We start from the raw sequence: 22,282 nt of genomic DNA on the forward strand, positions 1-22,282 counted from the left end.
AAATGTAAGTTGTACAGCTGGCCCTCCATATCCATGGATTCTGCATCCATGGATTCCACCATTCATGGCTTAAAAATCCCTTTCCCAAAAAAACTTAGATTTTGCCATTTTATATAAGGGACACCATTGAATATAATAGTACTTGAGCATTTACAAATTTTGATATCCACCAGGAATGGCTTGAATCAAACCTCAGCAGATATTGAGGGTGCATGATATATGTTAATACTGATTTTTACCATTGAGTAGTATATATTAATGCTGATTTTGTGTGTTCACAACCCAAATTATATCTTCCAGACAGAAGTCCCCTCATCTCAAAGACTAAGACCCCATCTACACAGCCATGTAATTCAGTTCAAAGCAGAAAATCTGGACTCAGAAACTGAATTATATGGCAATGTAAATGGGGTCTTAGTCTTTGAGATGAGGGGACTACTACTGCAGCTTATTTTTCTTCCTCCTCTACATACTCCTATTTTCTCTATGCATTGAGACGCCAAGTGGCTCACAACCCTAAAAACTATACAATTTAAAACTACAAATACAAATATTAAAATAGAATTAAACATTACAGTTATTAAAACAATTCAATTAAAATATCAGAAAAACAAATAAGTAAAAACTGAAAGAGATGAAAACAAATCCTTAATAAATCAGTGGTATAAAATGCTGAGTTAGTGAGACAAAAATAAAGCTGACAGCCAGGTGTGATAGCACAATAGGAAAGAGTGACTGGAAGAAGAAGCTCTTGAGTTGAGTAAAGGAACTGTTTTCAGAGAGCCATTCATAAGAAACAATTACAGTACTATGTTGCTGCTCAGTCGTTTAGTCGTCTCCGACTCTTCATGACCTCATGGACCAGTTCACGCCAGAGTTCCCTGTCGGCCGTCACCGCCCCCAGTTCCTTCAAGGTCAACCCAGTCACTTCAAGGATACCGTCCATCCATCTTGCCCTTGGTCGGCCTCTCTTCCTTTTTCCTTCCATTTTCCCCAGCATCGTGATCTTTTCCAAGCTTTCCTGTCTCCTCATGATGTGGCCAAAATACTCCAGCTTTGCCTCTAATATCCTTCCCTCCAGTGAGCAGCCGGGCATTGTTTCCTGGAGGTACAGTACTATATTCTGCTTTAACTGCCATAGTTTCGTCCTATGTTATCCTGTGGTCTGATGAAGCACTGGAACTCTGTGGCTTAGAAGTCTGAATGCCTGTTCCCTAAACTGTCAATCTCAATTATTATTATTTTTACAAAAACTGAAAATCTCCAGAAGTCCACATCTGGTTTTGTTTTGAGAGTGGGCAGTGATGCAGGGAAGGAATAGGAATATATGGGTTTTATAATTATAAAACCGTGATTCTTGAAGGAATTAAAAATTGCATGTTTTGGTATGTTTTTCCCCTGGCAGTAGGACATGGGAGGGTGGCCCCTGAGCCCCCCCCCCCCTCCAAAGGAGACTTAGCGTCATGTGTTGCATGCCCTTGCCTCAGGACAAAGCAGAAGAAAATGTTTTGTTTTGTATTACAAAGACAGTAACTCACAAAAGATTAAAGTGCATGAAACACAATCTTCCTCAAAACAGTGGTGGATACAGAAATCATTATGCAGCATTTGTGATTAAGCGTGACAGTGGCGTTAACAGTCCATTTCTCCCATTAGAAGGAATCATTTTGGAAAACCTTTTTCTAGATAGAGGACCGCTGTAAGACAGTGAGGTTTTTTGAGTGAGGGTGATTGATGGTGAACCATTTTTTCACCTCCCAAGTTACTCTTGCAAATCTTCTCCCCTGGATATATATAGGGCAAAAGAGGGTGAGGTGGAAACAAAACTAAAATTATTCCCTGGTTCTGCCAGGAGTGGTGTTTCCCAATCTGTTATACTAGAGAGAAGTGAGGAACGTTTCATACAAGGGGCGTGATAGCTAGTAATCCTCTATTTCACCTCCAGCTCTTCCTGTCTTCTATCCACAGTGGTTTCCAACAAACATATGAACGGAAAGTGGCAAAAAACCAAGGGAATTTCCTTGAAGAGAGATTATTGAAAATGTTTGTTTTCAAGGGATCCGTGTTGTCATAGAAACTGGATTAAAGATCACTTTGAAAAGTAATAAATATATAGGATTTAGGGTACATTTATACTGTAGAATTGATCATTTCACCTCATTTAGGTTTGTTTCACTGGCCGGCAGGAAATCACATGGATGAAAGCAAGGTGTATGCGCAGTGCACACGGCTTACCTCTGCTGACCAGGCCTGGAGCTGGCAACACGGGAAGCTTCCCATGTTGCCTGGGCAGCAGGGGGAAGCCAAGCACACTGTGCACACATATTGCTTCCATCCATGTGATCGCTGGCTGGAGGCGAAATGTGTCGAGATGAAATGTCCACCTCCATGCCTCACCCTTAAGAGCAGTGCTGCCGCTCTTAACCTCTCTCTGCAGAGAAATATACATTGCACTTAAGCCATCTCCTGTTCCTCGCTCAGTTTATCAGCCTGGGGCCTGCTCAGATGACCAGCAAAGGTTTTACAGGAGACTCTGCTGGAGAGACTACTGCATCCAATGTACAAAGAATAAGAAAAAGAAGAAAGGAAGGGCTAGAATAAGAAAATAGCTTGTGATTGTGGGTTAAATATTTCCATCCTGATTCAAATTTGAAACATGCTCAGGGGCATGTTTCATGACTTCACATTGAATCACTGAGGTCTCATGGTCTGGATGAGATTAATGATTAGGACAATTACAGTATGTTGTGCAAGTTTTGCCTCTCTTAGAAGCCATTATTAAACAATATTGGCTTTCTGCTGTGGAACATCACATGGTGTCAGAAAAATAACACTGCAATGCTACTGCCTGCCAGCTCTGAAGGGCAGAGCAAACAGAAAATGGCAGAGACTCCGTTTCAGTCTTAATGCAAATGGAATTCAGCCAACACTTTGGAACACCAGTCAATGATTTTTGAAGGATCAGTAAAACCAGTGAAACTGAGCTAGCGTGATATAGAGATTTGAACATTGGACTATAATTCTAGAAAGCCAATGGATGACATCGGGTGAGTCACATACTCTCAGTCCTAAAATAGGGTCACCTTCGGTTGCCATAAACCAGAAAATACTTGAAGGTACACAATAACACTGAAACTGATCAGGGAGGGAGGAGCAATGACCTACTCCTCATATGTTTGTTTTTTTACTTCTAAGAAAGTGTAATATTCCAAGGTTAGCTGTAGAGTGCACTAATGTTAAATTGCAAAAATTGCAGGCCCTGTGTCAAAGACTTGTAAAACAGTCTGATCTGAGTCTGTCAAATGGTCTTGATATAAGTCTTTAAGGAAAGAGTAAAGCAACTATATCAAGTATAGATATTCTCAATAGCAGTTCTTTAGAACCATTGAATGCAGCTCGTGGACTACCAGTGCAGGCCACGAACCACAACTCAAGAACCTCTGACCAATTGAAACTTGAAATTGTGTTCTTGCCCAGGCATGAATTGCGTGTGGGTTAGCATATGTTGACACCATAACCTATGTCAATTTTAAAAGGCTACACCACATTCGCCCACACTGTGCATTATTGTTGTTATTTATTATCAAGTTGTCTTTGACTTGTGATGACCTTAGGAATCAGAAAATTCAAAAAGGCCCAGTCATCAGCAAACCTACTCAGCTCTTGCAAACTTAGGGCTGTTGCTTCCTTGATTAATTAGACCTATCCATTTGTAACCAAGTCTCTCCACTTTCCTATTGCCTCCTACCTTGCAATCCATTGTTGTCTTTTCTAATGAGTCATGTCTTGTGATATTTCCAAAGCATGACAGTCTCAGTTTGGTAACTTTGTTCTATAAGAGATCAAACTTTATTTGTTCTTAGACTCATATATTTGCATTTTGACAGTAGGACTCGAGCACAATATTTCAAATCAGTTGACTTTCTTTCTGTCAACTCTCTCCACAGTCCAATTTTCATTACTATACACAGAAAAAGGAAATACTATGGTGTGGGTGATTGCATATACACATTTGCACTAGAGGGCCCTCATAATCTGAGGCTCTGGTCTATAGTTTTCTTAGATTGGCATTATGTTTGGCTGTTGATCAAGAGAGAAGTAAATGAATTTAGCTTGGACACTGTGCATGATAGCGAGATGCGTGACATCTGCTGACCCTGAGGGGCCTTGGTGGGATGCAAGGCAATAAACAAACATTTTAATAAAATCAATCAGTCTCCTCTCAGTTGTAACAATATTATCTTTGGAAGAGCATCATTGGAGTCAAGGTTTTTAACAGAGACAACTTAATGCAATATAAGTTTATTGCTCAGTGATCACAAAATATGTTGCTTCAAACATGCTTTCTTCTTTTTTTAAAAAGCTAGAAGACACACAAAAAACCCTTACCAAGGTATCCTTCTTAATCTTCTGTATTAATTTATTCATGTTATCTCCCTAGAAGTAGAATTAAGATTTCATTTGTATTTTTGTGGTTGTAAACATAATGCTGGGATTACTATTTATATCCCTACTATTTACTGGCCATCTGGGACCAGTGGGGACACTTTTGTCTCCTGTGTGAGTTTAGTCTAAAGACATCCCTAGGGAATTCATAGGATGCACACCTAGGTTGCATAAAACTACAACCACAGTAAAATGCAAATAAAGAAATTACAGCATTTCTATCCATTAGAAATTCCAGTGCAAACATTTAAGCACACGTGGAGTAAAATGTAGAGGGGAAATTTTGATCAGAAACTCATTTTTTAAAATACTCTGGAGGTAGGACTAATTTGCCACACTTACTGCATTGTTACAAATGTATATGCATGATTTGTCATGCTCTGATATTGTCAGGGATTATTTCAAGGATTAGTAGACCTTGGAGATCTTTCACTGCACTCTTGAGAGTTCCCCTTCTGCAAAATGATTTTATTCCTCATTTTGTCTCCAATAACTATGATTTTGTATAGTAGGGGTAGAAACAATGTAGCCCATGGACCACATGTGTGCTTCAAGTCTTTATTTATGGCCCAACCATTTTTATCCCTAAATGCTCTCAAAGATTATTTGAGGGTGTGGGAGTTTTGATATATTTTTGGCTCCCTGGGGTAGGTTTTTTTGAAGTAGAAAATGGCTTCAACTCACTTTCTGTTTTTTTCTCCTAGACCTAAATTGGTTCTGAGGTTGGAAGGTGGGTTAAAAACATGTCAAAACTGCCTCCATTAATTCTAGAAGAGCATTTTTTTTAATTTTTTTTGGGGGGGGGAGGGGGACACAGTGCATGATGTAGCTTTCCAGATAGGTTACTATAGACCCTGTTTACACTGACCATTTAATGCAATTTCAAACCTGTATTGAAGAAAGTAGTTTGATTGTGCAGATGACTCCATAGGAAATCCTGGAACAGTTTACTTTCCAGATGGTGATTACACAAACCACATAGCACTGATGCACATTTCATGCACTTTCCTGAGCATTTATTATCTTGCCATCACAGTTTGAAGCAAGCTTTGAATTGTGTTAAATGATCAGTATAGATGTGGCTAGATGCTTCTACAATTGCCTGTTGCAGAGAAACAGTAAACAACTATTCCAGCTCTAGAAACCAAGTAGTTACACCAGACAACTTAGAAGCACACCTCCTCCTCAACAAAAGCTGCCACTAATATATTTTAAATTGTTTATTTAATTTATTTTGCTTCCAATCTCCCTGTGCCCTCTTGGGGCCACATAGAAATATTTTTTCCAGATTTTGAGGGGGAACCCACTTGTTTTAGGGCTAGGAAACATACATTTTTCTAACAGGAAATGAGAAAGTCACTGGTAGGGATTCTCCAAGCATGAGGTTGCAACAGGGTGTACACAATGAGTCCATTCTTTCCACGGTAGTAGCTATTGCCATTTTTGATTTTGTGTGCCTTCAAGTCAACTCTAATTTATAGTGGTCCTGCCATAGGATTTTCTTGTCAAGCTGTATTCAGAGGGGGTTTGTCATTGCTGTTCCTTGAAGCAAGACAGTGTGATTTGCCCACTTTTACCCAGTAGGTATTCATACAGATATGTATAAGTATGGCCATATCTAGGCTGACCATTTAAGGCAATTTCAAAATGGTATTGAAAAAAAGCGATTTTAGTGTGCAGATGTGATTACACAGGAAATATTGGGACCAGTTTGAATCCTTGATGGTGATTACACAAACCCCATAGCTCTGATGTTTTTTGTTGGAGTCTGTTGTCTGGCGTCTGCAGTTTGAAACTAGCTTAGAACTGCATTGAAGGGGGCCTTAATGTGTGTAACTGTTGGGATGTGAATCCTGGAGATTGGGGTTTGATTTCCTACTCAGCCATTGAAATCTACGGAGTCAACACTCCTAGCCCCAGAAAACCTTGCCTTAAGGTCACCATAATTTGGCAATGACTTGAAGATCCATAACAATAACATGTGCTATAGTTTTACAACTGTATATGTTCACAAATCTGTTTTCTGCTAAAGCCTTTTTTGCATGCTGATTTGTGTCTAAAACAATAGCAGCAAAAGGTTCGTACAACCTAAAAAGTACCCCCTCTCAATTAATCTGCACACAGTAGTCCATTTCAGATGTACTTTTTGCCATATTATGTACTCGGAGTCTTCACAAAATGAACAAAGACTGGAAAGCACTCCAGGAAATGAACCAGCAGCCATCAAATCCTGCCAGGACTATCGGTTGGCAAGGCCTCCTTGACATGGTTTCTAAATCAACTCCCACTCTTGTATCTTTACAAACAGCCTAGTATGTGGCTAGAAGCTGTTGATACTCCATCCTCTTAAACTGCTTCACCTCTTGTTATAGATCAAACTGTGGTTAGTGAATGGCATAGGGCTGTCTTTGTAATCAGTAACTCGCTTCCCTTTTCTTTCGTTGTTTTTTTACTTCTGCTTCCTCTTCAGCATATCATAACACAACCAAGGTAACAGTCTCATAATCTATCTCTTTTGTCAGGAAGGAAGCTGTATCTAGCAGGGTGCCAAGGGTTTAGCATGGCACCATTTCCTCCCTAATATGGGTTCTGTTTAATTTAATTCTTTGACACAAAAGTCTAATATGAAATAATGCCAGTGTACTTTTATAGGTAAAGCTTATAATACTGATTCTGAAGATTTGATAGTACAAATAATATGACAAACATATATCAGTAAATATTGGATCAATGATAACTGTTCTCCTGCCTTAAACAAAGAGAGAGTAGAAAGTAATATAAAATAAAAAAAACAAAAAGACAGTGAAAGTTAGTGGCTCCTATGGCAGTATGGCAGAGAAACTGCTACTGGTTTTCATCCAAACTTTTAAAAATGCAGTACAAACTGCTGAAATCTATTCCCTAAAATAGCTTGAATAATAATAATAATAATAATAATAATAATAATAATAATAATAATAACAACAACAACAACAACTTTATTTCTAACCCGCCCTCTCTCCCCAAAGGAACTTAGGACAGCTTCCATAAACAAAAACAGCAAATATTGAATGCCATGTTTAGTATAAAAGTGCAAACATTTAAAACATAAATTTAAAACTGAATTAAACAGCCTTGACTAAAACATAAAAATATCAAAGCATATAACTCAGTCAGTCTGGCATCATAAATAATACAATTCCATAGTTAAAATCTGTAAAATCTGTTGATTCCCAGCTTATCTGAAGGACTGGATCTTGCTACCGGTCTATAAGCGTGCCCATGTCTTGAGAGTTTCTAAGGAGTCCTTTTTCTCTATCTCACCACCTTGAAAAGTAGATATAATTATAGGGTTGCCAGAGTGAAAACATGACCATGTACTTGTGTCTTTAATGGTTGACAAAGGTATTGCTTGTTACTTGGTTGCATTACAAACTGTGATGGGGACTTCTCCAGTTTTTGCTGTGATGAACTTATCTGGTGGGAACACATGAGAGGGTCTTCTCAGTGGCTGCTCCCAGGCTCTGTAATTCCCTTTCTAGACATGTTAGATTGGTGTCCTCCTTGCTATCCTTTCATGGTCAAGAAGACCCTTTTGTTTTAGCTGGTCTTTGAGGCCTACGTGCTCAGAGGGTGGGATTTTTTGTATGATAATTATTCTTATTATTTTATAAATCCAGTATCTTAGAAAGCTCCTTTAAAATCCAGATTAAAATCCAGAGTGTATTAATACGCCTACTGACATAGAAAACACAATTGCCATTAATAAAAAGTCCAGAATGAAAATGAAAGGCAGAAAGGTGAAGTGGTAAAGAATGGCAAGACTAACGTTTTCCCTATAATTTTGTCCTGTCTGTAAAATGTCATTAGCTTATTTCTAAATTTTAAACTTTTCTAAACTTTTGGAACTAAGGCCAGCTTGTCTAATGCGAGAACATGTGCAACCATGCTTACAAAACAAGCAATTTGCTTGAAAAGAATAATTTTCAAGCCAAATTTTCAATATGTTGAAAGTTGTTTTGCATTTTCTGTGTAGTAAGGACCATTTTCTGTACAAAACATATTTTCCCTATGCATAAATATTTGCTCAGAATAACTCCCTTGTTGCAGCTTTTTCTATATAGAAAATACTACTACTGAATAGAAATGCTTTTGTGCAGGAAAATCTATTTTCTGCACACACAAAAATGGCTTTTTTATGCAAAATAATTTTGTGTTAACTGTGCAAACTGAATTCCAAATTGTGAAGATTGGCAGTGCATCTTTTGTTCTTCTTAGGGTTTGCTAGCACTAAAGAAAACATGTTTTTTGACCAAATTTCAATTTTATTAAAGTATTATTTCCATTCCTACGGCCAAAATACCTGTAGTAGTGAACAAAATGCAAACCAGACCAATCAAATGGTTATGGTGATGGGATGGGATTTATGGGATATAGATTCAAATCACCATAGAAGTCACTGGTTAAATTTGGACCAATTACTTCATTTTTAGCCTGATTTACCTCAAAAAGTTGCCATTGTTGTGATGATAAAATGGGGAAGAAGAGAGTCATATTGATCTCATTGGAAGCATTCCAGTCTAAAATAGCAATATAAGAATAAAAATGTTGTATTATGATAAAATGTGAACATTCAGAAATCCCCATCAATCGCAATGCACAACAGTAGACTCAGAATTACCACTTCTTAAATGCTCAGATGCCCTGCCTAGTGCCTACTGGTTGCAATGGGATTCCATCATGTGACTATCAATACTGCAGAATTATAGCAGTTTGACACCGCATTAACTACCATGGCTCAATGCTATGGAATTCTTGAATTTTTATTTTTGTGAAATATTTACCCTTCTCCACCAGAGAGCTAAGATGCCACAGCAAACTACAAATCCCAGGATGCCATAGGATGGAGTCAAGGTGTCAAAGTGCTATATAATAAAGCAGTATGCATGGTCTGTGTGTGTGCAAGACTGTGATCAAATTAATAGCTGAACAATTTGTTCTTGGGAGCAAGAAAGGAGCCTTTCTTTCTTTCATTCATAATACGATTGGTTTATAAGACCCTCAGCCTAGATGGAAACAATTCACAATATTCTAGGAAAGCTTAACAGATGTTGTGGACATCTGCATACTTGGCATGTGGAATATTCTTTAATGCCAGTAATGAGTCTACTGCCCACTGTAAGTGAAAACAGAAATGCATACATCTCTCTTCCTCTGCAGTTTGCCTTAGAGGAAGCAGAAAAATAAACTTAAGCCAGCTGAGCAAGAAATCCCGATCTGCTACCGTGCTGGAATACAGGCATGGTCTTGATTCATTTCCTTGTGTCACTGGGTGGCTCTTGGTCTCATGGACATTTTCTGCTATGAACCCAGAGAGGATGTGACCTTTACTCATTTCTCCTCCCTCCCCTTCTCCCTGACAAGTCCTCTGACAATTGGGGGAACTTTTAGCCTAGGAAAAGATTGAGTTTGACAGAGATAGCCCCTGTCCTCTTTCCACTGGCGGAAACATTGGAGTGCCATTCTGCCCAAAGACACTCCCATAAATGGAATTAACAATTCGAGAATGAACCCATTGAACCTATAGCCTTTCTTCCCAGTGAACCCATCGCCTTTCTTCTCCTGCTGCCAGACATTTTGTTTACTTGCCGTTCCATTGGGCACAGTTTATTATGAATGAAGGCAAATACTGAGAGGAGCTTAGTGACATATTATGCATTATGTAGAAAAGATTAGTTGTGTTGTATATATCAATCAGTCTGTTGGAAATTAGGTTAAGTGAAATTCAGTCAGTGAAAGGAAACATGCACTCCTCATTTTAGTCAGAAATGTAAACATGCTGTCTAAGGCTCTGACCTATTTGAAGTGTTGTAATTGCCATTGTTGTTGCCGTTGTTGTTGTGTGCCTTCAAGTCATTTGCAACTTAAAGCAGTCCTAAGACTGAATGCTGAGAGCTTGTAACCTGCTCATGGTCATCCAGTAAATTTTCATATCCAAGAAAGGATTTGAACCCAGATCTCAAGAGTCATAGTCCAACACTCAAACCTCTACATCATGCTGGGATTCAGCATTTTTTAAAAAAGTGCCTTTAATGGGGTTTTTCACCAGGGCCCCCCTTGAACTTGAATTAAAAAAAACACTCCAGCTTATCTTTATTTTTTTCTGATTTTTAACTGAAATCTAACATTTTGTTCACTTATGAATCTATGCAATACATAACTGTAGTTCTATTCATATCATATTAGTGGTTGCATGTCTCAAAAAAATTACAATTTCTAGCCAGAGAGGTCTTGTGCCTCAATAAAACTAGGAATGCAGGAGTCCATACGATTCAACCATGGCACTCAAAAGTTGACTTATTGTGCTATAACTGTGTGGTGTGAAAAGTCTTCAGAGAACTATTAGCTGCCAAGAGTTTCAATCATTATAAACCTTCGAACACTTCACTTATAAACCAAACATTTTCCAGTTTACAAGAGCCTGTTCCATTATGAAGCTTATCACTTTGCAAATGCAGAGTTTAGGGTTTCACCTGTGATCTGTATGCAGTCTCTTCGTAATGTTTGCTTTAAGTTCTTTAATTTTTATTAAGTTCTTTTAATTAAAAATAATCCAGTGATTTCACTAACCTTTTAATTACAGTTTTAGCACAGCCAAATATCTGAAGTAAGTGTTTAATACTGCATTATAACAAGCTGGTTCATTATATTATCTTTCCTTTGTCCTCTCGTAAACAGGTTTGAATATAAGTTGTAGATATGCAGGGGTTTTCCATGTTGAGAAAAATCATCGCTACAGCCTCACAAGAGAAGATGCCATTGCACTTTGCAAAGCCCTCAACAGCACCATCCCAACCTTAGAGCAGATGAGGAAGGCATACAACCTTGGGTTTGAAACCTGCAGGTAGGAAATGTTTTGGGGGGAAATGAGTGCAGATCAATCTTTGTTGTGATGTATTCATTTTTGGTGGTCATTTTAGTTGCTGTTTTGTATTTTTTTCCCCCTTGTAAAACACAGTACAAGCAGCAAAAGTATTTGCTACTTGTACTGTATTTTATCAAACACTCTTCAACCAACAATTATGCATTCCATGAGATATAGTGGTGGGTGGCCCATCTTGGTCTACCTCCCAGGTTTGTTGCCGAAATAAACTAGTAAAAGGATAGCAAGCTGGATCTTCATGCTTTCAAACGAGTCTACTTTAATTCTACTTCTAATTGTGCTACAGCTTCCAATATGGGAGACACCATTGAAACAAAAAAAAAAACAAACCCTATATGTATGCAAGCATTTTTTGAAATGCTTAGAATAGACTTGCGAAGTAAATCAATATAATCATACTACAATTTTAAGAGGGAGAACAGTGACCAACTCTAAGACCATCCAGCAAATACACAGCTGAGTCAAAACATCAGCCAGACTCTCAGCTCATAGAGTATAATAATGGCATTTGTCACTGTGCTGTACCAGTTCTTCTTGGCAGCAGTATAGATAAGTACCATAAATATTTACAAGCCTCCTGTCCATCCTCATAGACTTCTGTGCCACAGGACAAGTTGAAAAATGGTCTGGCAACTTCCTTGTCTGGAAGCAGTTGTTATGTACCCTAAGCGCAAATGTAGCATGTGCCTAAGGTGATTAGCATATGTAATGAGTGGTACATTGCTTTCCCCAGGAGTGTTTGGGAGCACTTTGATGATCGACATAACACTAAATAGATTTTTAAAACCGATAAACCTTCACAGTAATTAGAGTAAGCCAAATACACTGGCTACTATCAGAAGACTGAACTACTGTTACCTTTGAATTTTAAACAATAGGGATATTATTTAACTGGACTATCTCCTCTTCCAAACTGTGCTTGGACTTTATTTGTGTACTTTCAATATATCTGTCTAAATTCCCTAAAGGCACCAGATCCCATCTAATTTTGAAGCTAAGCAAGGTCAGCCCTAGTTAGGAGCTGCATATGAGACCACCAACAAATACCAGGTGCTGTAGGCTATAATTCAGAGAAAGGAACAGGCAAGGCCACTTCTGAGTATTGCTTGCCTCCGAAAACCCTATAAAATTCATGGGGTCACCATAAGTCGACAGGCAGTTTGAAGGCATGTACACCCTTTCATTACAACAGAGGCAAATGCAACTTCATTGATATAGAAAATAATTAGCTTAATTAGTATGGAAAATAATTGGATTAACTAGTTAGCACTGAGGCAAAAATATCTGAACAGCACAAAATAAATGTCAAGTGCATTTATTATTAGTTACTCTGTTTCCAGGAGGCATTCTCAGAAGGTCTCCTACAGTCCTATTTGCCCATAAGGCCAATCTTTCATTACACTTCCTTTCTCAGAAGAGATAGTGAGAAAAAAATCTCTTTGAGAATGGTCCAGAGAAGCATGACTTCTCATCATATAGCTCCTTGGATTTAGCCCCTTATTGGGCTAAGCTGGGTTTAGCCCACTATCACTGTCTCCGTGTCCATTTGTTTGATTCTTTGCTGGGAGGGCTGCTTGTAGATATTTCTGAAATCTCTTTTCCAGCATCAGTGTAGTGCAAATATGTTAGGATGTTATGCTACCTTGAATACTCCAAAGAGAACATCGCTTGTGGCTTACACATTGATATCCAAGACTATAAAAGAAAGAAAAAAGGAAGAGATGTAATGAATTTGATCTAGATTTATGCACATGTAACTAAGCACATGGGAGTGGATACCACAATCCCTTTAACCATAGTAGGCTGTCAGCTGCTACCAGAGTTTATAAAGATTTTTTTTAATGTTGTCTTACAGTTGATTCAAAACCATATGTTAAAAAACTAGACAAAAATTAATAATAAGAGCATACATATAAAAGTTATTTTGAAAACAAGTAATCATAAGGTACCAAATCCCATCTGATCTTGGAACTTAAGCAAGGTCAACTCTGGCTAGTATGTGGAAGAGAAGATACAATACCTGGTGCTCTAGGCTATATTTCAGAGGTAGGAACTGGCAATATCTCTGAATATTCCTTGCCTCAGAAAATCCTATGAAATTCATGGGTTCATTATAAGTCAACAGGCAACTTAAAGACATATAAACATAAGGTTAAAACTATTAAAATTCATTAAAGAATTTCATTATAAAAACTAACAAAACAATGCAGCACGGCATTAAAAGCCATCTTGGTAATTTTGTAAAAGCCTGATAAAGTCCCGATGATTTTATTTGACAATGTTATGCTTCAGTGCAGAAGCAAGTAGCCTAGTTCGATTCTTATTAACTTGGAAATCAGCTCCACTTAGTTCAGTTTCAAGTAATATATAGAGTATTCATATAGAATTTTTGTTAAAAAATGAACATGAAATAGGAGCCTCCTGGGATATAACTGTTTTCCTAGATTATAGGGAAGGAATACAAATTTTCTCATTACTATTATGCAGGCAAAGTTAATAGGAAACAGCAACTTGTTCACTAAAGTAGCCATATGTTCCACCCATGACTAACATTTAATGTTGTAAGTCAGTCTGTGATGTGAACCAGGTGGACATGAATCACATAAGTGGATTATAGCTTTCTGGACTTCACTTAAGAGTGAACTGAAGTTCCCACAGTGACCATATCTGTTGACCAGGCCCAAGGTGGTAGCAGCTCTTTAAAATGTTTTGTTGGGGTGGATAGGGATGCTATTTCACATTAAACTTTCTCAAGCAAGATGTCAAGGAAACCAGTAAATGAGGAGGAATTATACATTTAACTTTGGACTGCAAAATAGTCTGAAGTCAAATGTAAAATTCATATGATTTATGAGGTCAACATGTGGTGAAATGCTCTGTGCTGAATGCAGAATAATAAGGGGAGTGTTCAGTGTTTTAGCTTGCATTTCATGGGCAAATTATTGCTGTATTTCAACCTTATTTTAATGCTTTGCCAATTTTTGAGAGTGGTATGTTTTCTATAATTCCAGCACATATATTTGAATTTGATCCCTGACTCTCCTTCATAACTATACTCAGTTGTTCTTGCTTGTAATAGTGCTGTCAGTTTGTTATGTTGATAAGTTAAGAAAATTTAGGGGGTGTGGAATCTCATAGTTGAAAAAGATTGTATAATGATGCCTAGTGAAAGTGTTGATGCAAAAGAGCAAAGTCCAATTAGGTCAGTCTTGGAAATTCAGAACATAGCCCATGCAATGCAAGTGTTTTTGGATCTTCCAAACCCTGTTCAAAATTTTATTCATTTCTTTTTCTACATCCTAATTCAGTTCTTATATGAACAATCCCTGTCTTGATTTTTGGGAACAATGAACGTATACAGTTCTGTGAATCAGAGTGAGCAAAGTGTGGCCCTGTACTTGTATGCAGCCACCTAGCCAAGATTGTTTCTGTGACCATCAACAATCCCATGTTCCGTAAAACAGCCCAAAATGCTTCTCCACATGCAGCAATTTACCTTTTAAAGGTAAACTGACTGAACTGTTTCACATCAAATATACACATGGTTGAGAACCAAAAGTGGACTTCAAGCCACTTTGGGCTTTTGTTTTATTTTTCTTCAGTTCATGTGATCCTGGAGGGTCCTATATATAGTTCATGTGGCCTTAGAAGGTCAAAATTGCCTTGGAGAGTCATTAGTGGATATTTGAGGTGTCACTGTTGCCCACCCATTCCCTTACCTAATGCTCTGTAAGTTAACTACAGTGATTTTGTAGGATGTCAATGACAGATCTTTTCCAGGAGTCAGAATGTAGCATCTACCTCAGGTAATAGAGCATGATTGTCACATATATAGCTTCTTGCTTAGCTGCAAAGATCCCCACTGGCTGCTTCCAAGCTGTGACAAATGTTATGTCTGTCTCAACTGTCCAAGGGAATTGGTAGGTTCTGCACAATATGACAGCTGGTCTCCAGCTGCAGCAGTGGCTATTGAAGATTGTGAATGGGTGCCAATACAGGCTGTCTTCTTCACAATGTCTGGCCATAAGGAAGTTCTCAAAGCAATGCATTTGGTCTGACCCATGGAAAGGAGGGGCTCTAATAGAACTGCCAAATTTCAAGACTGCTGGAGGAATCTTAGGGCATGAACAGTACCTTGAAATGTGTGCTAGACTTTTGTTTATTTGAATGAGATACTAAAGATGTTTTTAATGCTTAATTTGTCCTACTGAAGGACCTCACTAGGGTTCATCCTTAGGTCTCAGGTATTGGACTCAAAGATGTCAAGATAGCCCTATGTAATAATAATGCGGGATACATGTGGTGAGTGATAATGGGTATGGCAATGCTTGTAACCCACTGTAGGTAGCAGCTGATCCAAGCTTTTGAAAACACAATTTCTATAACTTATTTGTATTTGTTGTATTTGTAATGTATCTAGTTCTCAATGCTTGTTAGGAAGCAGGACAAATAATAGAGTGGAACATTTGTGCAAATAGTGTGTCTCTGTATAGCAGAAATAGAACTAGATACATAATGGAAGATTATGGCTGTAGAAGATGAAATTCCATCAAAGGTGCTCTGTGGTAATATACAAATCTGTATGTATATGTTATATTTAAAGGTGCACTAATATCATTCTGTTTCCCTCTCTAGATACGGTTATATAGAAGACAAAGTTGTAGTTCCACGGCATACTCCTTATCATCTTTGTGCAGCTAATACTACTGGGATTTATATACTTTCTACTAATGGATCTGAACGATATGATACATATTGCTTCAATTCATCAGGTATGTCTTGGTTAATTCACATGCTTTCCTATACTGACCTAAGAATTTCCTACTATGAAACAGTAGAAGTAAGAGATGGGAGAGAACAAGAACCAGTAGACTTCGTATATAAGCTTTTTAAAACTTCAGCCCACATTTAACATGAAAGGGCATAGTGTCCATGATAATTCCAAATTCTAACAGGTGAATTTAGTATTGTATGTTGGCTGAATTCCCATTGAAACTGTTTTATTTTCACTTTTTTTAGAGACAAGAGATAAAGTCTGTGACCCAGTGATAAAGTTATATTCTGTTTGGCCTAATAATGGAAGTACAATAGGTAAGAAGTGAGTTTTATTCATTTCATTTTGAGATATACTTTATAGAATGGATATAAGACTTGCAAAGTTGTTACTGTTGTTTTGTTACTATTACCAAGGCTCACCTCTCTTCCAAGGCTGCTTACAATATTACAGAAGCATGAACATAGAACTACAACTAAATACACGGAGCCCCCGGTGGTGCAGTGGGTTCTACCCTTGTGCCAGCAGGACTGATGACTTGAAGGTTGGGTTGCTGACCTGAAGGTTGCCAGTTTGAAACCAACCCAGGGAAAGTGCAGGTGAGCTCTCTATATCAGCTTCAGCTCCCCATGCGGGGACATGAGAGAAGTCTCCCACAAAGATGATAAAAACAACAAAAACATCTGGGCGTCCCCTGGCCAACGTCCTTGCAGATGGCCAATTCTCTCACATCAGAAGCAGCTTGCAGTTTCTCAAGTCATTCCTGACACGAAAAAAGCAGCTAAATACATACAGAGAAGGTCAAAGAGGTAGTGGATGTTTTTATATGAGAGTTTGGGGTGTGCATTTGCATCTATTTAACAGCACATGTTCAGGCTGTTTATTGTACAATGTTGTTGCAAAACAGTAGTATGTCAGAGTTTCCTGCATAGTTTAATTTTGATTCAGAGAGGAAACCTACGAATAGGTTCTTAAAAGTGAGTCATTCCAGTGTTAACAGTGGTGTGACAGGTTAACTAGTTTTGCAGCAGTGGTGGGCAAGTTATGAACATAAACTTTCTTTTCTCCACTCTCCTGTGTCCGTTCTGCACACCTTCAACTTCTGGCAAGCAGATAGAGAGGTCCTCCAGTTGCATTTCTATTATTTCCCCTTTTGCTTCCCTTTTTTTTTAAAAAGTATTAGTTTTATTTAAATTAACTGTGCAATTTCGCAGATGCTTCCTGGTGTTATTCTAGTTTCCTGTTGGTTGTATAAAGCATTCTGTTCACTGGGAGATTTTTTGAAAAGATTAGTGCTTTGTGCATTCAGTTATATTCACAAATGTACTAACAGCGTTGATTTGTTAGCAAGGATTCCCTTTTGAATGTGGAAACACACTTTTAATTGTGATGTGATATGCTGGATTCAACTGGACAAACATTGTCGCCGGTTGGAACCTTAAGTGTTATAATGTTGTGGCCCCAGCAACTAAACTCAGACTTGGCAATGATAACTCCATGGCACCATAAACCCATGTGTATATAGTGGAATAAAAGCCCTGATAGTGATCATTTTTCTAAATAAGTGAAACCACAACAAAATTGTGGTTTGTATGAGTCTTCTATGAAATCAGACATTTCCATTGTTAAATATGTTGGAATACACATTGCTTTGCTTTGCTAGTGGGTTATGCTATTCTATGCACAGTACATTCTGCTAACCATAGAGCAAAACAATACTAAATATGTGGAATACATTATAGCCATTGTTATTATAAGGATGGTCATTTTCTTAGAGACGGGTTATTACAGTGCAGGATTATAATACAAGCCTCATATCCACAGATCCATTATCTGCTGTTTCATTTATAAACATTCAACAGAATATGTCATCTCTAGGCATGCTAGGTCCTCCAATGTGACTGTAACATTATTAGGCCAGAAATTCTTCATTTCAATAGAGTTTTGTTGTTATCTGTGATTACATTTATTTACACAAAATTGGTGAACATACACTCTGTATATCTGACTTATAGTGTTTTGTATATAAGTCATGTGTAACATTTTGATAGCTGATCTGGAGAATCAGAATTATATATGAATATATGGAAAGTAAAGATTCCTGGTTCTCATCTGACAAGACCTTATAACCCACTGAATCAATTAGTCTAGCTTTGATGTACTTGAATACTACAGGAACAAGCTGAAGACTAGGATGTTCTTCTGTCATCTCCTTTTTCATGACTGGAAGAATGACAGTACAAGCATCATTGACTTTTAAAAATTCAAATATTTCAATGTATACAACAAAAAAGGAGAAAAGTAAAAACAGGAAAGATAAAAGAAAAAAGGGTGTGTGTGAAAGTGTTGTTAGTAGATTAAACCATGACAAATATTAAACATGTCACAAAAACATGAGAGAAGGGGTTAAAGAAAAGGAAACAAAATAATTATCAATGTCCAAAGTTTTCTTAATGGCCTTATCACATTAAAAAAAGCATTTTTATTAATTCATTTTTTTCCTTTTTTAATACATCTATTTCTTCACATCACTCCCCACTCCCCAAAGCATTCAACCCTGCCCCCAAAACCTGGTTTACTCATGAATTTTTATTGGTTAACCAATGTATGAGTAAATCAGGGGTTTTCTTTAATTTGACAAATTTCGGGGGGGGGGGGTTCTAACATTTAACCCTCCCCCCTCTCCCCCCCGCTACAGCCCTGCTTCACATCTATTACAAGGATTATATAAAATACCAAAAATCTACATGTATTGACTATAGTAATGGGAGGAGTGATGTTGTTACCAAACAATAAGTCCACTACCGTATCTTCTTCCAAAGCATTCTTGACTTATTTTTAATCAGAGTAGTTCGTTGCTTATCTTAGATAAACCAGTTTTTAACTTAAGCTGTAATTCAATGACATAAACCGTGATCAAATCAGAATATAAACCATGAGAAGAAACTGTAACCCTAAGGATCTTATCGGATAGCTAGGGGTAAAGCAGGGGACAGGGGAGGAAATTGTAGGGTGGTGAGGGAACCATTCTGCTCTGTTTCCTATGGTCGGGGTCCATTCTATGCCTTCCCACAACATTTCTCTGTCTGTTTCTGCTTCCTCTTCTACTCCTCTTGCCTTGTTCAGTGAGGAGTCGGGTGTTCCGCTGCCGCAATGCTTCCAGCACAGAGCCCCTCGGAATCCCACCAGAAGATGCCTCCCTTGCTGCATCTGATGAGGTCCTTAGGCTCCTAGGAATTCACCAATATGTAGGGGACACATAATTCCCATCACTGATCTAACATTTAAAAAATATGTCCTCCTAGATGGAAATTATGCATCTGAGGATTCCTGCTGCTAGTGCATATACCATCGAAATAGGCATGGGGAACCTTTGATCCACTAGATGGTTTGAATTCCAGCTTCAGCAGTGTCTTATCTTTGGGTGTACTTGTAGGAGTTAAACTCCACATGTGGAAAGCCAAAGGTTCCCTATTCCTTTACCAAAACATGGCTGCTTAAGTTGTTATATGCACGCTACCCACTCTTAAATTAAGGTCTGATAAATATCTCCCTCACTGCCATTGATTATCCTGCTGCAAATATTAAACTGTATTTAAGCTAAGAGTTATGTAAAATGATCTGCTTGTTCTTTTCAACAGAAATTTTCAATGCAGATGGATCACGCTATATTGAGGGACAGAAGTTCACAGAACGGCCATCAGTTACTGATGATGAAATTACTGCAGGCAGTGGTTCAGCAAATGACAGACCAACAACAGATTCCAGTTTCATCAGACATGGTATCACCCATTATGCAGGTATTACTGGAATTGAACATAATGAAATTAAGTAGTAATGTGAAAAAGTGTCAACTATAAGCTAGAATTGATTTCTTCTCCATTAACTTCCTATAACAATGAATCAAAACAATCCTCTATGTATGCCACTACAGACATGTCCCTAAGAGCATGTTGTTAGTCCTAATTTCATACCTGTATTTTTACAGCCTGCTCCTTTCCCCTGGCACTTTTCTGAATCTTCTTCCAGCAGATTTAGCCAATAGAACAATTCCTTGAGCAGACTGCTCTATTAGGGGATTTCCAAGATCTACTGGCAGATGAGTATTTCTACCAGTAGCAGAAGTGGGTTTCACTTAGGAAAGTTTATGCCCAATCCTAACCTCCAACAGCCATAATACCTACATTTGGGTTGCTCTTTGAAAGTACCTACTTGCATTCCTTATGAATAAGCAGAGAGGAGGTATGTCTTGTTTTAAAAATGAAACTATAAGAGTAATTATATATTGGTGGAACCTTGAAATAGTAAATGTACTATTTAGTTTTGTATGTAACCATGAGTTTGGACATCACACTAAAGTATGGTGAATCTGTTCCAGAGCTTGATCAAACTTTAAAGAAGCCTTTTGAAGGTTGTGAATTCTCTTCCCCAAATACCCAAAATAGGTTCAGTACCTGGAACAGCTTCTTTAAAACCTGGGCAACATCCACGGCCCCATCTACACTGGCATATAATGCAGTTCAAAATTGCATTATATGGCTGTGAAGATGGGGCCTGATTAACAAGTGTGAGTCTCTGCCAAAAGGTTCCTGAAATCTGAAGTAGTGGCTTAGTTGTGAAAAAGAAAGAAAGTTATTTTGTTTTACCAGAAAAAAGTGACAATGTATAGGAACTAATAATTAAAACTGTGTGACTATCTGTAATAATTTGAAACTTATTCATTCATTCTAACACAGATCGTGTTACTCCACCATATCATGCTGGTGCAGGTGATGAAGTAGAAGACCATTTGAAAGATCAACACACACAACATCCTAGTAAGTCTAATAAATTGTATGGTTAATTTTTGTGGACCCTTTATGAAAGCTCTCTTTTAACTGCTGATGAGACACCACTCTTGTGGCTATGAATCACATATCAAATGCTCAGCCTCCAAAGGCATGTGTTCCTGGCAGAGATGAAGGGAAGTAAACTGTGTGGTAGAACTTGGACAGAATAATGTTCATTTTGTGCAAATTTGCTGATTTCTGGTATCTATACATGTTATGTTGAGGTAGGGCCTTGAGGAGTTGTTTTCCTCACACTTAGCATGGAATTATACCTAATTGTTTGATCAGCATGCCTGAGCAAATGGGAGTGGTGGATTATATGGGTTGGGTGCACACTCTGATCCCACTTTATGCTCTCTATATGGTGGCGGTGCATTGTGCATGTGTCTTGAAATTCTCTTCAGAAACTAATCCTGTAAATTCTTACCCAATCTGTGATTAAATATATGATTAATTAAACTAAAATACTCATATCTCCAATGTGCTGTTCTGTTCAGTGCCCAGGTGTCAGCATGTCCTTTTGTGAAGTGATCATCTGGAAAGTAATGATCAGGGTTCTTTTTTCCCTTTAGAAAGTTTTCTTCCATTTGTGAAAGAGATTTCATGAGCACATGGTTGTAATATGTTTCCGAACACTAAGTAAAAGCAATGATCATGGTTGGGTAGTCTAAATGACCTATCAAAAGACTGACAGAATACTGCTTGAGGATCTCTTCTCCCCTCTGATGGGTAGTAGAGAGAAATCAATCAAAATACCAGATTTATATGGCTTCACCTGGTCATTACATTCTTCCATTTTAGATTTTGCTATCTATATGTTTCTGATGGGATTTTAAATTTTGCATTCATCTTGCTTTTTTAAAAAACATGTGTCTCTTGAAAAAAAATGTTTATGAACTCTCAGGATTAGTGGTAAAGGGATGTTGACGTTCCTCCAGACAGGAATGACTAGGAGATCATTTTCCCTTCTTCTATACTTATACCTAAATGTTTTCCAAGACCATCATTTAAATGGGCCTTTTTGATCCTTCACCAAAACATGTTTCTGTTTAGCTTTTTCTGATGTGGTGGTTATTCCAGCTTTCCCAATAAACCTCCTTAGGGTGACTTTTGAATTTCTTAGAGAAGTAATGAGGTAAACCGTGCAAACCTAATCCTGGGTGGAAGAAGTGTAGAGTTAGGCACAATCCTTTTCTGCCAGCAGAAACATCTTTGGGTTGCTTTGATTTTTTTGGGCTATATGGCCATGTTCAAGTAGCATTGTCTCCTGATGTGTCACCTGCATCTATGGCTGTTATCTTCAGAGGTTCT

General features: G+C 37.9%; 1 protein-coding gene across 13 annotated transcripts in view; it reads left to right on the forward strand.

The window, feature by feature from the left end:
• Window positions 1-22,282, forward strand: part of cd44 (CD44 molecule (IN blood group)) — a 93,928-nt gene that overhangs the window by 38,687 nt on the left and 32,959 nt on the right. For all 13 annotated transcript variants that reach the window (XM_062967870.1, XM_062967873.1, XM_062967876.1 and 10 more), the window contains exons 2-6: window positions 11,164-11,329; window positions 16,004-16,140; window positions 16,388-16,459; window positions 19,784-19,942; window positions 20,879-20,959. In XM_062967870.1, coding sequence (XP_062823940.1) covers window positions 11,164-11,329; window positions 16,004-16,140; window positions 16,388-16,459; window positions 19,784-19,942; window positions 20,879-20,959 — 615 coding nt within the window. The remainder of the gene's footprint in view (window positions 1-11,163; window positions 11,330-16,003; window positions 16,141-16,387; window positions 16,460-19,783; window positions 19,943-20,878; window positions 20,960-22,282) is intronic.

This window comes from Anolis carolinensis, chromosome 1 (assembly GCF_035594765.1).
Source record: "Anolis carolinensis isolate JA03-04 chromosome 1, rAnoCar3.1.pri, whole genome shotgun sequence".
NCBI classification, from domain to species: Eukaryota; Metazoa; Chordata; class Lepidosauria; order Squamata; family Dactyloidae; genus Anolis; species Anolis carolinensis.